Here is a 19,023-nt window from a genome sequence, read left to right on the forward strand (position 1 = left end):
ACGACAGCCTGCATGAATGCTGAAATACCATTACGGATACCATAGGAGAAACTGGTGCACAACATTGTGACCACCAATATTGTTAGCTCACTTCAGAACAGGTTCTGAGCTAAAAAGAAACAACACAATCACCTTTAACACTGTGCTCTGACAGAAGTACAGTGTGTTTATAAAGCCCCTGTATAACTTCAATTATTAATAACTTTGGCCATAGACATGACAGAAGCAAATTCTAAATGTCATATGTAAGCTTAATTCGTAAAGTTTATTATTATTAATGCTTTATAAAATCACAGAAGGCAGTGGTTGTGTTGAATTCTAAAAATTTGACCTAATACATTAAAACATTATGAATTATCCATTATTCATTCATTAGCTGTTGCACAATTTGCTTCTATCATGTGTTGCACAAGGCCTTTATAAACACCTAGCATTTGTAACTGAATCATGTGAGAACAAAGGTGATATGAGAAGTAACAGATTCTTAATATCAATAAACTCTTCATAGAAAAGGACACAATTAAATCGACCAAATCAATTTGCATTGTTTTCATTTTGTAACCAAACTATACAATAACAGTAGAAGTACATCTTGCTCTTCGATTACAGGTCTGTCAGTTCTGATTGTCACAATGATGTCGTTGTGTGCTCAATCCATCATAATTCTGCAGCTGGTAGGAGGTTAATCACATGCCTGATGGAAAACCACCATGGCTATCAATTTTCACAAGCGTCCTTGCCTTTGGATTGCTCTACATTGACAGTAATGCATGCAGTGCAATGACGTACAACACAAAAATGGAACACTGCAAACTGGAGTATCTTCACAGAATATTTAGCTTCCACTTCACATTCTTCTTGAGTTTAGGAGGGACAAAAATTTCTTCTGGGGGAGAAAAATATGAAACAAGACATTAGTAATTGATACACGTAACAAAATGTGATGGAGATGTCACTGACAGAAACATCCTCGCCAGATTTCTCCAGATAAAAAGCCTCCAACTTGATATTTAGACATTTTTGTTAAAAATGTATTTCAGCCAGCTGGATCAAGTAAATATGACCGTTTTCGAAATCAATTTATTCCAAACAGTTTGTTATTTTGATGGGCAATAACGATTGACGCCTCAGAGAACCTGATCAGAGGGTAGCTAAATTCTATAGAGCTATACTGTTGCTTGCTGCTAACTGTATGAAGTACAGACATTATATTGTCTCAAGGCTATACATAAATTTAATTCTCTTTCTAAGTGGCTCAATCATTAGTGCCGACACCCACTGTGTATAAATATTAAAATTTCAGTTTTCTTTCGAGTGCATAATCTAGATTGTCATTCCCAGTGCAGTACTGGGGACTGCCACACTACCAGGGACTGCCACACTACCACAGGTGATACCTTTCACATGAAGTTCTAAACTGAGACCTTATTTGCTCTCTTAAATGGTCATTCAAGATTTCACAGGCCAATCCCGTAGAAGATGAGCAAGAGAGTTCCTCTGCTGTAATTAAAACAGAAAGGGCTGGAAATACTTGGTGGGTATGACCACATTTGTGGAGAGAAAAGAGTTAACACTTCAAGATGAACGTGACTCCCTTTCAAGACTGAACTTCTGAGCCAGTCCTTCTGAGAATTTCCTGCCATTTTCTGTTTCATTTCAGATTTCCAGTATCCATAGTATTTTCAATTTATTTTAGCATTCTCCCTGCTGTCTTCACCAATGGTTATACATCAACCAACATCTAAAGCTGGTGTTCCAATTACTCTTTGTGGGATTTTGCTGTGCACAATTTAGTTATTACACTTGCTGCATTAAAACAGTGACTACATTTCAAAAGTACCTTGTTGACTGCAAAGCATTTTGGCAACATCTCAAGATTGTGAAAGAAGTCTTTTTTTATAACTCCTTACTGCAAGATAATTGCACTTTAAGTGAAGGCCTGGTTTTAAATGAAATCATTGTTTGGATGTGGATGTGAGCAACTGCATTGTGGAACTTTAATCCATGGCTTCGCTATTAACCCCACTTCACACTGACCTTGCTGAGGTGTTCCCCCATTCCTTGGTTGTTGAAAGGAAGCAGTGATGCTATTTGCTGTTGAATGAGGACCAAGAACCTATAATAAGAAAAGAAAAATAATGTTTTGATAATGCAATCTCTATTGTCCACCTACAAACATACAATGTCCCAAACAGTATATATGCTCCAATAAAGTAATAAAACAAAATCTTTGCAAACATTATTTCTTCTTCATTCATCTTAGAGAAAAGCTGAGCCCTTTACTGGAAGACATGGTGGCCCTTCAGTCCATCAATTCAAGCCTATTGTGTGTGTCCGTCGTGCATGTGTGCATAGGGTTGGGAGGGCATACATTTAAATCTAGAATTAGGCTGTGCAGGGATCACGTCAGTAAGTCGTTCTTAAGCCAAAGGGAAATCTGGAAGACTCTTTTCCTGAAAGCTGTTGATGCAGGGAGTCAACTAAAATTTTCAAAACTGAGTCTGATTTTTTTTAGGCAATGGAATTAAGAGCTACAGAACCATGGCAGGGAGATGGAATATGGATGATTCAATTGAATAATATAAATAATTTAATGGGGATGAATGGCCTCCTATACACAGTAATGAAATAAATGAATGTGGTGTAAATTCTTGAACATTGTTGAGTCCATTCCTGGGATACTGTGCACTGTTTTTGTCAAAATCTCCAAGAAAGGATAGATATTTTCAATATCAAACTGTTCGGTGCTTTTTTTTTTAACACACCACTGATGCAGGTTGACTTGAACTCGAGCCTTGGTCCAGACATAGGAGCACTGCACAAGAACAGCGCTGGGTATAAAGTCTGCATTTTAATTTTCACTGAGTTTTGATGATGAAATTGGCACTGGTATTCAGTACAAACTGTTTGGAATACCATCTGAATAATAAGGGGGAGACATGGTGTAATTGTACTGCTACTTGATTGATTAATTCAGACTCTCACTAAAGTTCTGGGGACAGGGATCCAATCTGACCACATTAATAAATCTGGAACTATAAGACTGTTTGTTCACTAAAATCTGTCATCCTCACCTGATGTCCACAAGTACAGTTCACATTAAAATGGCCGAGCTACAAATCTGATAAATGGAATTAACTCAGATAACCCACCCAGTATCAAACAAGACATTGGAAACAACAATGGTGAACAAAGTCCTGTTGATCCTGCAAAGTCCTCCTTCACAACAGCCAGGAGCTTGTGACAAAATTCACAAAGGTGTCCCACAGACCAGTCAAAACACAGCCTGAGACAGCCATACAAAACAACCACCATCCTTGGGCTTGATCCTGTCTCATCAGAAGAATGCCCCTCTATCACAAAGTCAGAGGTGGGGATGCATGCTGATGATTGCACAATCTTCAGCACCATTCATGATGCCTCAGAAACAGAAGTAGTCTGTACCTGACTACAGCAAGACCTGGACAAAATTCAGGCCTGGCCTGATATGTGGCAAGTAACACTGGCATCATACAAATGTCAGGCAATGATCATCTTGAATAAGACAGAATCTTAATGTGCAACCTCAAATATGCAAATGAATAGAGGCAGGGTAGCATGGTGATTAGAATCACACAGCATAGGAATCAGACCAGCAGGTCTGTGCCAGCTTTTCCTTATAGCTATCCAATCAAGAACACACTCGCTTTTTCTCTGCATCCTTGCAAATGTTTCTCTTCAAGTATTTAACCAATACCCTTCTTACAGTTATTAGTGGTCTGCTTCCATCATCCTTTCAGGTTGTGCATTCCAGAGCAATAATTTACTACATAAATTTATTCGCTCATCATCTCCTCTTCAGTTCTTTTGTCAATGTTCTTAAATCTGTATCCTGTGTTTACCAAATCTTCCATCATTGTCAGTTTTTCCTAATTCACCCTTTCAAATCAATTAATCATTTAGAACACTATCAAATTTCTTTGTGCTGTAAGAAGGAAAAAAAATAGTTTCTCTATTTTGGATAGTAGGAATTGCCGATGCTGGAGTCTGAGATAACAAGGTGTAGAGCTGGATGAACACAGCAGGCCAGGCAGCATCAGAGGAGCAGGAAAGCTGACGTTTCGGGTCTGGACCCTTAGTATTATACTATGAATAATACTAAGGGTTGAACTAAGAATACAAAGGCATGAATTCATACAGGAAACCTAAAATGACTAATTAATAAAATGTATCATTAAATAGTTAGCATCAATATGGTGATAATCATAGTAACTCAGTATGATAAAGTCAATCTCGTTCACTAATGTCCTTTAGGGAAGGAAATCTACTGTTCTTACGCAGTCAAGCCTATGTGTGACTTCAAACGTACAGGAAGATGGCTGACTCTTAACTGTCCTCTGACATGGCCCAGCAAGACAGTTGTTTTAAGGTCACTTAGGAATGGGAAATAAATGCTGGTCTTGCCAAAAATGGCAACATCCAGTGCTTTTAGAAAATGCAAATGTATGTTATTAGATGTCACTAAATGCTTTTATTTAGAAGTGACTACTGAAAACATTTACTAGATGAGAGAAACAGACAAGAGATTGTACCTATAACACAGACCTCCATTTTCCCTTTTGCACGTCTGCAAAATTGTACAAACCAAGGACATGATCTGAGTACTCAACATTCTGACAGACTTGTTGCAAACTATGTGACTTTTGGTTATTAGGAGATTGAATCTTAAGATTAAGGTAAGTAACACATGTAATTTTAAGACTAGACTTCAAGACTGAATTGAGAGAAAAAGGTAAGCTTGTGTTATTTATGAAGAATGCTTTGACTTTACTGACTGGATATACAGCTGCATTTTTAAGGTCAGGCAGCCAGATTTCAGGGATGGATTTTTCCACAAGCTGTAGGGTTTCATCCAGAGCCTGCTGAAGCTCTGAAGCTAGAATGTCATATCCAAAGAGCACCAAAATCTTCAGCAATCTGTGCACTTCACCTGCAGATGGAGAGAACCACAAACAGAATAACTTTAAAAAGCTGGTAAAATTATCTTTAAAAAAATACCCCCCATGAACCGATCATTTACAAGAAATTGAAAAAACACAGAAGGCCTGAAAAGTGATGTATAGGAGTAAATTGGTTTTACATCAAAAATATTAATATTCTTCATCCCCTCTTCTCAGACAGTCTCTCCAGGATGAGTTACTTCCACCTCTGTAGTTATGGGTCTTAAGGTGGCTAAAATTAATAATAAATAAAAATGTGCTTAAAATAGCTAGAGAACAAAACCTGGGGAAGAAAGGCTGATAATGAATGACAGGTTCAGCTGCAATTTTAAGGGTTTTTTTAAAATATAATTTTCAGAGACTTGAACATAGTATCCAGACTGACATTCCAAGTGCAGCACTGAGGCAGTGCTGCATTGTCAGGATGTTGTCTTTTCAATGAAGCATTGAACTGCTCTGCCTGCTCTCTAAGGTGGATGTAAAAATTTCCATGTTGGTATTTCAAAGAACAGCAGTGGAATTCTCCTTGTGTCCTGACCACAATTAACTCCTCAACCAACAAAACTAAAAATGCAAATTATATATTCAATTATCTCACTGCTGTTTGCAGGAGCTCAATATGTAAAGACTGGCTGCTGTGCCTCCTACTTTACAACAGAAATTAGATTATAAAAATAATTTGTTGGATGTTCTGTGCTTTGTGACATCCTAATGTTGTTAACGGTACTACAGAAATGTAATTATTTTTCCCTTTTAGTACAACTAAAAACGCAAAATTTGGCAAGCACCGTTACAATTCAGCATCAAAAAGGACCATTTTCTTTTCTTTTCAAAAAACAAAGCAAAGGGAATTGAAAGCAATGCCAAGAATCAAATCTGTATTTTGTAGAAGAAATTTGAATAACTGAATCCAAAAGCGTTGCAAACTTTCATTGCAATAAAAGGAACAATGAGAGTGTGCTAATCAAGGTAAGCACATTTAAACACTTCACTGCTAACCTCCACGTAAAAACGTCATTCTGCAGAAAAATAACGGCCATCATGCGTTGTCTGGAATACATAAATTTGCTTGTACTAGATTGAAAATTGCACTGTGCATTTAGTCCACTTATGGCTATCATACACATATGTATCAGCAGAGGGAGTGTGAAATCAATAAAGAAGAATCAAGCACATGCAGTTCTGATTCAATCCTAGCTGAATATATTACTGTTTCTCTCCAAGGACCTCACACTGCCAACTAAGTTACTTCCTCATACTTCACTTAGGAAATAATAAGGAATCCATTTTATGATGACACAAATGACAGTGTATTCTTGTTGTTCTTTGATCACCTCATAAATAGTAAGTGTTTTAGGTTTATACAACACTTATTGTTTTGTTTATGTGCCAATGACAATGATTAGTCCCTACAGCATTAAGGATTGGGCAAGTAAAATCTCATAATCATACACATAACCTCTGCAAAAGAAATCTAGAATCTTATGTTTACATGTAAGCAATGATAGAAATGGAATTAGGAATACCAGTCAATTTGTCCAAAGTGGATATAATTTCTCCTAATGCTTCCAACAGTGCCACGTCCTCCAATGGACTTCCCTCCTTCAAGCTGTACCTCTTCCTTTCTGCCTTCCGACGATTCTTTGAACTTCGTCTGTGAAATTCAAACATACAAACTCAGCATACCCTATTTCAGATACGCTCACTGGTGCATTGTAGTCATACAGGTTTAGAGAAACAGGGAATAATAAAAATCTTTGTATTAATAACATCAGTTAGTCAGAAGCCTTTGGTGTGGGTTAACCTCAATTCACCCGATTCACAGACCCAAGCACAAAATTTTAGGCCAGCAATTCCAGTGCTGAAGTGGAATGCTGAACTACAGAAGGTGCTGACTTGTGGATGAAATGCAAAACAAGGCTTGCCTGCCCTATTGTTAGATGCAAAATATCCCACTTCACTATTTAGAAAAGGAGCAAGTGAATTATTCCAGGTTGTGCATCAATGTTTATTCTTCAAACAATAATCACTTCAAAAGCAAATTACATGGCTGATTATCTCATAATTGCTTTCGGAGTTTTTGTTACACGAGCATTGGTACAGTGCCTCCACATAACGCAAGAAGATAGTATAACAGGGAAAGACCATTAAAAGTAGTTAATTACCTGTAAATCACTTTTCAGGCTTTCAAAGATGTCATATGAATCTTTTTTGAATCATGCCCAGTCCTAACTACTTCTAAGTTGCGCACTGGTGGTGGCAATACTCTAAAAATGGCTTAAGTCATATGCCAAATCTGCATAAATTAAATAATAAACAGAACCAAAAACCTGAAAATTTATTTTTTGTGGCCTTTAAAAGGTTTAGTGAAATCATACGTGTGAAACTACAAATTACGTATTTAACCAGATAGAAAGCCCAAATAAACCCTTACTGATGTACCACTACAACTTCTTACATGGGATTCTTATCTCAATTGCATTTGAAATAAATGCATAAGCACTGCCCATCCAGTATCAGTAGTTCATAGGTCTAACCTGAAAGTATCAACTTGCAATGCAGACCATCTCAAAGTACCATAATGGTTGCAAATGCAAATGGAAACTTGAAGTAACTACCTTTAATACTAATTTAAAACAAATTATATAATCTATACTGAAGCCACATTACATTCTGCCCTTTATTTTGCGGAGGATTATTTGCTCCCCGCCCCACCTAAGTTCTATTGGTGTACCGGCCAATATTTAACCTTTAACCAACATTATTTAACAAATTTCTGTTTCATGTATAAGGACCCCCAAGCCCTTTTGTGTTGTAGCTTTCTGCTGTTTTTCCTCCACTTAATTAATACTGTTCTTTTGTTCTCCCTTCCAAAGTAAACAATTTCACATTTTTCCCATCATACTGCATTTGCCAACATTTTGTCCACTTACTTAACCTTTCAATATCTCTCCATAAACTGTTTGTATCCCTCTTGCAACCTGTCTTTCCACTTATTTTTGTTTCGTTTGCAAACTTGGTTACAGTACATTCACTTCCTTCCTCCAAGTCATTAATATATATTATAAACAGTTGTGGTTCCAGCAGTGATCGCCATAGAACCCCACTGGTCAAGGTCATCAATCAGCAAAAGAACCCTTTATCCCCACTCTCTGTTTCCTGCCTATTAGTCAAGTCTCAATACACGCTGATATTCTGAAATTTATCACATTATTAATCTGTTTTAAATTCCAATGCTTTATTTTGTGCAGCTGAGTCAGACAATGAAGAAATGGAAATCATGTTGGGACTATTAAATTCAAACTTACGCTGAGATCCTGGAGTTACTGTGTGAATATTTGGAGCTCATTCCGCTGGCTGACTGTAAACTGCTAGCTTCTGAATATAGATCTGCGTTTGGTCCGTCAGCCATTTCCTCATCTTAAAAAAAACAAAATTAAGAAATAAAAGTCACAATTTCTACTTCTTTTTAAATCAAAATCACTGGGTCAGGTATGAAAGAAGATCATTAAGTGAGGAATCTTCCCAGTTACCTAAAAATCCTTCCTGTTCTTTTTCTTTGTTTTCCCGAACAACAGCCAGTCGAGATTTATGACGTATAAATAACGTTTTCTGTGCATCTAGGAATGCCATGTGATTACTATGAGCTGAAGGGAAAAGAAGTTTAATAGAGCAAAGCTTAATATTTTACAATTTTCTTTTTCCTTTAGATAGAATTTTACAGTATCATCTTATTGATTACTTGTAAAATCTTGGCATAGAAGCATCCCAGGATCAGCTCCTGACTGAGGTTGTAACTCAACAATACTAGCATTAAGAAATTAATTTATGCAAATTTTAATATGGAAAGCATGCGTTACTGCAATTTATTCAAGACTGTACTGAAGTTCACCAGTGAAGCATTCTGCAAATGTGGAGAATGTATCACCTACCTTCCAATATGGAAGGTTTCAGGTTAGTTTCCAAAATATCAGTCCTGCTGTACTTGTAAATCTAAGAAAATAAGAGAAATTTGTTTAATCATTCTTTTTGATTTGAGACAATATTTACTTCTCATTCAACACTGCCAAGCTGATTTACTGCCCATTACAACACTGCCTTTTGCCAGACCTTGGTGTGTGAACGTCTACCATGATTTCTACAGCACAACTGGCTAAACGTTAAAGTGCTTAACTGGTTGCAAAGGACTTGGGTATGCGAAAGGCACTATATAAATTTAAGTTTGCTTGTTCTTCTAACCAACCCAACAAATGCAAGTATTTTCTACTGTGCAAATCTGTATGTCATGACCTTTTGGCGCTGACCACTAAGCAAAATGTTTAAAATATCCTGTAATTGTCCATTTTACTCTCCAATAGTTTCTGTACCTTTTAGTTTGCATCTCTTTCTTGCTGTCTTCCATATTCTGTTATTGTTTTATCACTATTTTATTTTCCATTTGACACTTTTCTTCCAAATGTTTGTTTTAATTCACTCAGATTCCTTCAGTGATTTGCTAAATTAATAGAGGTTACAGTTGTTTGTTTTGTTATGAAATGAGGCATTCAGCAAGATAAATTTGATCAGAAATGGAGATCGGAAGCAGGCCAAGATCGAAGAAAAGGTTCAATTACATGTTTGGGAGTGTGAAATTGGGGTGGTCCACGGTGGGAAACAGTGAGATGGAAAAAGTTCATGGCCAATTTTGGGCTTCAATTCCATAGTGCTACCCACTCCACATATCCACTGATTCTCTGAAAGACCAAAAATCTGTCTACCTTAAATGTTTCTAATGATGGAATATCCACAATTCTCCATGGTAGAGAACACCAAAATTCCACAACACTGTCTCAGTCCTAAACGACTGACCTCTCATTCTGAGACTGTGCTCTTTAATATGTACCTCCCCTGTCAAGCCCTTTCAAAATCTTTATTGTTTCAATTATATTTCCTCTCATTCTTTTAAACTACAGAGAATTAAGGCATGATTTACTTAGCCTCTCATCATAGGACAACCCCAAAAGCACTTTGAAATGCCCCAAAGTTGTGAAAAATGCTTTATAAACGTTTTTTTCGTCTTCTAGCCAGTATCTTGTTATAATTTTTCTTCACATACTTATTGTGTTAAACCATAAGCTATAAGAGAAAGGAACAGAATAGGCCACTCAGCCCCTTGAGCCTGCTCCACCATTCAACAGGATCATGGCTGATCCAACATTCCTCATGTCCATTTTCCTGCATGTTCCCCATAACCTCTGATTCCCTCTTAAAAAACAGAAAATTCTGGAACTCAGCAGATCAAATGGAATCTATCATGACAGAAACTGTTTCAGGTCAATAACCTTTGAGACATTTGTAAAGATTTAGAGTTGTAAAATGTTTTATGCAAATTCACAGAGACAGAAAAGAGGAGGAGAGAAAAGAAAGAACAACAGAGGGTCTGTGATGTAGTGGATGGAATGCAGGAGAGATTAAATAAGAAAAATGATGATCGTGTGAGATAAGAGGTTAGTAATGGGGCAACTAAAAAAGGAAAATAAGGATATAGATGAGGCAAAATAGCCATAGCAGAATCATCAGCAGCAGTTGCTGTCTGAGAAAATGGGAGTATTTATTATAATCAGATACTACTGTATTCAATTTTGGATATATTTGCTGTCTCTGACTGCAATTCCAAATAGATATATGTGTAACCCTAATTAACCACCAGGATGCCAGCGACCAAGTGGTTAGTGGAGAAAGGGATGAATCGCAGCATGATGGCAAGACATAAAATTAGAGAAAAGGTTTATTTATTAAAAAATACTTGGATAGTTCAACAATTTGAAATTATGCAAATCATAGTTTTCATGTTGATCAGGTAAAACTGCAAAATAACCAAGGAAATGGAAAACAAACATTTGTGTACTCCATGAATCAATCAATTAAGATGACATGAGATTGAAATCTTTACCAATCTTAGTGATTCTTCCCAGCCTGCACCATCTAGAAGTGATGTAATTGCCTCTTCATAGTCCTGTTGAGAGACATGTCAAAAAACTCTTACATATATAACTAAAGATCAAGTTTAAAAGAATCCATTGCAATAAACATTCACAGCCACGAGCATTTACTGTCTTCTAGGCAAGAATGGTGCACAGTTAGCTGAACTCTGGAAGAGGATTATTTCCCAAAATGTGCAATGCATTGAATTTAAAATTACTTTCTTATTCGGAATTAAAGTATATTTTTATAAAACAGTTGTGTGACCTGAAAGTAGGAAGGTTACAGTCACTGTACAGCCTTCCACATTCTTCAAGAAAGTATTTTCCAAATAGTACCAAAATTGAGCCAGGTCTGGATCACATCCAAGGAAACTAACTGAGGAGATTCCTCAGGATTCAGACACAACTAATATACAAAAACCAGCATATAGATAATCCTCAATTAGCACAGTTGTTACGTTACTGAAAATCACCAAGTTCAGCAAAAACACATCGTTAGAAAAACACATTTGCATTGAAACCCATGTAAATGCCCGGGTTCTCTTCCTGGCACATCAAACAAGTACAGAATATATGAGCACAAAGTTGATACAAAACACCAAAAGAGTCATGAAAGTATGCAAAAAGGATATCTTATCATGTTTCTTGACTGATATATAATATTGCTTATCTAGAGGTAGTAGGCTGTGGATTTTCACCCGACTCATTTGCAATTCTGAAAGTTGAAGCTTGAGGACCATCGGACTGCTTCTCTGCTGCTTTGGAAGTGGAGGGGTGAATGTCCTTGGGGACAATTTTTAAAAACTGATCCAGCTTTAACTGAGGCAGGCAACAGCCAAAACAAGCTGAACAACCAGGAACTTGACCAGGACTGCAGAGGTCTGGTGCACATTTATTCCTCCATGCTGCTCAGAGTTGGTAAGAACCATGTAATCGTGAAGCCAGTGTACATTATTGGAATGATGGATAGTACAGTTAAAACCAAGTTAAAGCAAAGCTACGTTAATCAAAACTGCTTTAATTAAGGGCAACCTGTATAATAACTGAAATAACCCTTTGCAAAGTTTGAGGAGAGAGAACCAGGTGGAAGTGTATAGAATCATACAACATAGGAAGCCATTTAGCCCATCAAGTCTGTAGCAGCTTTGGTCGAACTATCCAAGAAGTACACTCCCCTCATTCTTTCCCTGTATCCCTACAAATGTCTAGCTTTCAAGTACCATTCCAATACCCTTTTTAGAGTTACTTCTGAATTATGCTTCCATTTGCTTCTATCAGATTTCCTCTCAGCTTTCGCTTTTCCAAGGTAAACAGTTACAACTTGTCCAATGTATCTCCATAATGGAAATTACTCATCTCTGGAAGCATTCTCGTGAAACTTCTTCTGCACTTTCTCATAATGCCTTCACATTCTTTGTAAAATGTGGCACCCAGTCCTGAATGCAAAGTTTCAGCTGAGGCTAAAGTGATATAGAAGTTCAGCATAACGCCTGTAGTCTATGCCCCTATTAATAAAGCCAAGGATACTGTGTGTTTAATTAACTGGTCTCTCAACCTGTCTTGACACCTTTAATCATTTATGCACATATACACTCATATTCCTCTGCTCCTGCGACCCTATTCCATTGTATCATTTATTTTATATTGCATCACCTTATACTTCTCCACATTGAAATTCAAATGCCACCTATTTCACTATTCCACCAACTTGTCTATGGTTCTTTTGAAATTCTACACTATCCTCTTCACAATACTTCCAGGTTTAGATTCATCTTCAAATTTTGAAATTGAGCCCTGCTTCCCAAGGTCTCGAACATAAATATATATCAGAAAGAATAATGGTCCTAACACTGACCCCTTGGAGAACTCTGGTACGAACTTTTGTCCAAGCCCGATAAACATCCACCAACCATTACTCTCTTTCCTATCAATCAGCCAATTTTGCATCCACATTGCTACTGTCTCTTTCATTCCATGATGTCTAACTTTACTTACAATCTGTAGTGCAGCACTGTATCAAGTGCCTTCTGAAAGTCCATGTACATCACATCAACAGCATTAAACTAATCAACCCTCTCTGTTACATCAGCAAAAAAGATCCAGTAAGTTAGGTAAACATGATTTTCCCTCAAAAATCAATACTGTCTCTCCTTAGTTAACCCACATTTGTCTACCTTGCTATTAATTTTGTCATGTTATGTTCCTTTTAAGTTTTCCAATCATGGAAATTAAACTGGTTTGTCTGTAGTTGCTTGGCTTATCCTTGCACCCTTTCTTCAGCAAGGATGTGTTATTTATAATTTTCCAGATCCCCGGAAGATTGAAAAATTGTCAGTACCTTTGTAATTTCCATTCTCACTTCCCTTAATATCCTTGAATGCACCTCGTCCTATCTTTCTCTTATTAACTTTAAGTACAAATATCCCATCCAATACCGTCCCCCTTTCAAGTTTAAACCCTTCTAGCGACCTATTTACATCCTCTTTCATCATGTTCTGTGTAGCATGTTTCTCTTTGGTGAAGAAAGATGTGAAATATTCATTTAAAACTTCAGCCATGCCCTCTGCCTCCATGTGTAAATCTCTTTTTTGGTCTCCAAACAGCCCTATTCCTCCTTCGACTACCCTTATAATAGTTGTATGCACATGGAAAACTTTGGAATTTGTTTTATGTTAGCTGCCAGTCTCTTCTCATATTCCCTCTTTGCTTTCTTATCACTTTTCTGAACCTTCTATATTCAGCCTTACAGATTAGAAACCTGTCTATCTCAGCCTTGAATATCCTTGACGGCCCAGCCTCTAAAGCTTTCTGCAGTGAGGAATTCCACAGATTCATTACCATCTGAGAGAAGAAATTCGTCCTCATCTCTGCCTTAAATGGCTGACCTCTTACTCTGAGATTATGGTCCTAGACTCTGCCACAAGGGAAAATAACCTCTTAGCAACTAACCTCTCAAGCAGCCCTAAGAATCTTATATGTTAAAATAAAGTCTCCCCTCATTTTTCTAAACCTGCTCAACCTCTCCTCATAACAAAATCCTCCATATCCAGGATCAACCTAGTGAACCTTAGTTAGGCTGCCTGCAATGCCGATGTATTTTTCCTTAGATTGTTGAACTAAGTGGCTGCAAAGTACTTACAGTGGGGAAAGTCAGATAAATTGGAGTCAATAGTCGCCAGGAAAAATGGCAGTCGAACAAATGGGCTATGCTAAAAGAAGCAATGGTTTGGGCAGTCTAGGTATAACCCTTGACAGGAAAAGACAATTCCTGGATGAGAAAAGAGGCAAAATTATGAAAAGAAAAGATATGCTTGCAACTGACGGATCAGCTTGAAAACACAATTGAGAACACAGCATAGTAGGACTTGGGTTTGGATCTGAAACTCATTGCATGCTGATTCATTCATTTTGACCACGCCACCATGAACTTATCAGGGCTTTCCTGTAGGACATGGGCAATGTAGAGGGTGACTACCTGAACTGTTTTTATGATATGTCAAAGATCAGTAATTGTAACTAAAAGCCCATTAGAAATAGGAGCAGAATTCGGCCTTTCGGTTCATTAAATCTGGCTCAATATTCCATGAGATTGTGGTTGATCTGATAATCCTCATCTCCTGCCTTATTTCTAAAAGGCCTTGATTCCCTTAATACAGCAGATTCTCCCAACCCTCTTTCTGTTTTCTTAATCACACATACACACTCAGACACACACCAAAGAAGAAACCCCAGAATGCTGAATACTGAAACAGTTTTGCGCCACGTATCTAAGGAAAGATACACTGGCATTGCAGGCAGTCTAAATAAGGTTCACTAGTTGATGTGGATGTGGAGGATTTTCTTGAGGAGAGGTTGAGCAGGAATGAAAATGTAATTAAGCGTTAGAATGTGTCACAAATAGTAACCAGGTCTGCAACATATCTGTAAAAATAGTTACCTTAGCATACTGCTCTAGCACCAGTGCTGCTTCCGAATATCTCCGCTGCTCCATCAATTTACCTTTAAAGAGAAGAGACAGACACCTTACTCACTTTGCTGAGCTTGTGCAGTTTCAATTAAAAGAAAATTGCATTTGGGGTCATGAAGATGGGGAATGTTAGTGGTGTTTGATGAAATATTATTCCATGTTTTTATCATCATTGCAGAAATCTTAGTTAAGTCAGCCTCAGGGTAGAACGTCCCCAAGTGCACCTGAATGCAGTCTCAAAGGTGCACCAATTCACATTGCATGATGCAACCATTCTGTAAAAAGCAGGCAGGATTTCCTGGGCAATCATCAGCAGTGACTCATCCTATCCTGAAGATACAGAGGAGCAGTGGACAAAACTCCCTAAATTACCTGGGAGAATCTGCTTTCTCAGACAGCCATTCAGAGAAAGATTGACTGCATAAAAGGAATTGAAGGAAATGGTAAGAAGCCACTCCTCCAATCACAAGCTAATTCTCTCCCACGCTTGTTGCTGATACATTTGCAAATGAGCCTATCAGTAATAAATACTCCCTGGGGTGAGGGGGAAATTATGCCAAGGCCCAAGGGGAATGCTACTGGCTGAGCAGTCTTTACATCATTGGTGACAGGAACCGGAATTCTCTCTGCACAAACTGTTGAAGCTGGTGGTAGGGACAGGAGTGTTCAATTGACATTGATAGATGAGAGAAGTGGGTAAATGGAGTTAAGATATGGATTACCTTGATCTAATTCAAGGGCTAAATGGGTTTGAATTGTAGAACTGCCTCCTTCTGTAGTATGATACAGTCTAAACTCATTTCACATAAGATACACAGAGCCAGAGAAGAAGCTTCCAACCCATCATTCCAATCTAGGTTTGAGAGACAAAAGACAATATTCAAACCCACACAATTCTTTGCGACAAGTTTCACAGTTCTACCAGTCCTTACCTGCAATAGTTCGTGCGATGCTAACCACTTTGTCCTCTGTGTAGTGGAGCTGAGCAGCCATACAGAAAACCTGCTGCCAACTGCTGCACAGCAGGAAGGCACCCAGTGCCTTTTCGCATTCCCCACATCGTGCAAAGATTAGCCCTGCCTGCTCGTAGTACTGCTTCTCATTGAGATACTCACCATATGCAATACTTATGTCCTGCAATGAGAGAAGAATCAAAAGCTGACATCCTCACAAAAAAAATGAGGTGCATTCTCCATTTTCTTTTATTAACTTTTACATATAACAAAGAATAAACAGCACAGAAGCTGCCCATTCAGCCCAAATGGTCTGTGTTGATGTTTATGCCCTGCATAAAACTCTCCCATTTCATCTACTTCATCTCAGCCTCGTCATGTTTTTCATCCCCTTTTCTTTCATGTATTCATCAAGCTTCCTCTTAATAACATCTAAGCAACTTTTCTCAACTATTTCCTGTGGTAGCAAATTGCACATTCTAACCACTTTCTGAATAAGGAAATATTTCCTAGTTTCCGTTTTGGATTTATTAGTAATTATGTCACAGTTGCATCCTCTATTTTTGAATTCTGTTTCAAGTGGAAACATACTCTCCATATAGCCTATCCAACCAATTTAAATTTTAAAAACTTCTCTTTTCCAAAGCAAAATGCCCCAACCTGTTCAATCTTTTCTGATTGTTTGAACTTTTCAGGTCTCACACTATGTTAGTGATTCCTCAGAGATTTCACAGAAATTAACTGAATATTATTGGATGTAGATTGACAACCCGTGAAAAAAAAGAATTGCCTGTTCTCCATCCATATTATTTAAGTTTTGCATCTCAGAATTATATTCTCATCACCATTTACAAATATCTATATAACTTCGTGAACTTATAAATAATGTTAATCTAAATAACAATTCCCCTTCTATTTGGTTCCATCTTCTGTAAATTTCTTGCTCTTACTTCAATGTTGGGCTCTGATCATTGTCTCTGAATTAGCCCATCACAGAACATTAAGCAACAAATTATATGCTACTCATGCCTCGTCAAAAAGGTTAGCTTTGAAAGAGATTCCTAAAGGAAGAAAGGGAGGTGGAGGCGGTAAGAGATATTATAATTGGAACTGAGGTGGCTGAAGGAGTGGCTGCAAGTGGGTATGATGGAGGAAAGTACATTGCATAAAAGCTCAGGATCAGAAGAAAGTAGAGAGTTGGAGGGTTGGCTAGTAAAACAAGAGGTTACAAAGAGAGAAAAAGAAAGAAAACTGTCAACAGATTTAAATATGAGGATGAGCATATGAAAGCTGAGGTGGTAAGGACTGGGAGTCAACATACATCAGTGATGAAAGGAGCTGATGGATAAGTCAGGTAGCATATAGGATGCAGAATTTCAAACACAGTGAAGGTCACAGAGGGTGGAGAATGCAAGTCCACTGAGCAGATCATCAGAATTGTCAAATCCGGAACTGAAAGACATGGGTGAAAGCTTGAGAGACTGATGGGTTAAAGTAGGAGTGGGCGCAAATTATTCCGTGGACGTGGAAGTTGGTCATCTTTGTGCTAGAAATATATGGGGTTAGAAGCTTAGCTTAGGGTTGATCAAGCCATTGAGATTCATAATAGTTTAATTCAGAGTACCTGGGGAAAAGGGTAGAATTGGTGCCAAGGGCTGAACGTGACTGTCCCAACTAAACTTGATCATCTTCTCTTGACAATTCTCTGAACATCAATAACCTGAGGTGGTTGCTGTTAGACACAAAACTTCGCACCATACCTTATATTCCTGGCTGTTTACTGGGAATATCTTCAAGGCTTCACTGTACATCTGTTGGTCCTTTACCAAGTTAAGAAGCTCTGTGAAATGCTGAGGACCTGAAAGAAAGCAACATCAGCCAACAACAGAGGCAATTCTGTGCTACACTTGTACATCAAACCATGCAATACTGCTCAGAAGGGGAATAAAATGTGGGTTACGTATGCAAGACAATTGTACACTCACAAGGTATCAAGTAAAGGAGCTAACTGTGTTTCCGTGGGGCTGGAAGGAAAAGAAAATCAGCATAAATTTTAGTTTTCACAAGGCACTCACGGTAGGCACAGGGGGTTTCCACCTGGCACCATTTTGTCTGCAACATTATAGACTGAACCACTTCAGACCCACTGACTGAGCATCAAAGCACATACTGAGTGTACAGTTCCATAATAAATTCTGAAAGCAGATATGACCAGAGTAAAGCCTATTTTGCAGGTTCCAATTGATGGACTACGCTCACATTATCTGATGGCACAAAGGTAGTAGAAGCCATCACATTGGAAATAAAAGTGGTATACGTTATAAACATGCACATATTGGTGAGCAATTTTCAAAGCTACAAACTGATCTGAGCATTCAGTGAAAAATTAACCTCAACTAATGTTCTCTCCACAGGTAGTGCCACAGCCCTTCAAAAATGGTCAAAATATAATAACTTTGCCTACTCCGTGTTTCCAAACTACTACCCCTTCTCCAATAACAAAGTGTAGAGCTGGATGAACACAGCAGGCCAAGCAGCATCGGAGGAGCAGGAAAGCTGACGTTTCGGGTCTGGACCCTTCTTCAGAAATGGGGGAGGGGAAGGGGATTCAGAAATAAATAGAGAGAGAGGGACAGGCAGATGAAAGGTGGATAAAGGAGCAGATAGGTAGAGAGGAGATGGACAGGTCAAGGAGGCGGGGATGCAGCCAGTAAAGGTGAGTGTAGGTGGGGAGGTAGGATGGGGGTTGGTCAGTCATGGGAAGACGGACAGGTGAAGTTGGCAGGGATGAGGCTGGTAGATAGGAGGTGGGGGTGGGGGTTGGTCAGTGAGGTGGGAGGAACGGATAGGTGGGAGAAAAGATGGACAGGTCAAGGAGGAGGGTCGAACTGGGCTGGTTTTGGGATGAGGTCAGGGTTGGGGAGATTTTGAAGCTTGTGAAGTCCACATTGAAGCCTTTGGACTGTAGGGTTCCCAAGTGAAATATGAGGTGCTGTTCCTGCAACCTTCGGGTGGCATCGTTATGGCATCGGCAGCTCCTACTATGTCTACCCCTTCTCCAACCTCCCTTTCACTTTCAAAGTCCTTGAATGTGTTTTCATCTCCTGTCTCAAAGTCCCTGAATCCTTCCAATCAGTTTTCCACTGCTGCCACAGAACTGA

The 19,023-nt window shown here is 38.4% G+C and overlaps 1 protein-coding gene across 1 annotated transcript; it reads right to left on the reverse strand.

Annotated features, from left to right (window-relative positions):
* Positions 1-534: 534 nt before the first annotated feature.
* LOC125481681 (elongator complex protein 1-like) lies at positions 535-18,408 on the reverse strand. Its single transcript, XM_048593544.1, has 11 exons — positions 17,623-18,408; positions 15,842-16,043; positions 14,880-14,941; positions 10,912-10,974; positions 8,912-8,972; positions 8,513-8,626; positions 8,288-8,399; positions 6,506-6,633; positions 4,815-4,969; positions 2,038-2,116; positions 535-886 (listed from the first exon to the last, which is right to left on the reverse strand). The coding sequence occupies exons 1-11, from the start codon at positions 17,671-17,673 to the stop codon at positions 825-827; spliced, it is 1,089 nt and encodes a 362-aa protein (XP_048449501.1). The 5' UTR covers positions 17,674-18,408; the 3' UTR covers positions 535-824.
* Positions 18,409-19,023: the final 615 nt, after the last annotated feature.

This window comes from Rhincodon typus, unplaced genomic scaffold, assembly GCF_021869965.1.
Source record: "Rhincodon typus isolate 14 unplaced genomic scaffold, sRhiTyp1.1 hic_rhity00003067, whole genome shotgun sequence".
In the NCBI taxonomy this organism is placed as follows: Eukaryota; Metazoa; Chordata; class Chondrichthyes; order Orectolobiformes; family Rhincodontidae; genus Rhincodon; species Rhincodon typus.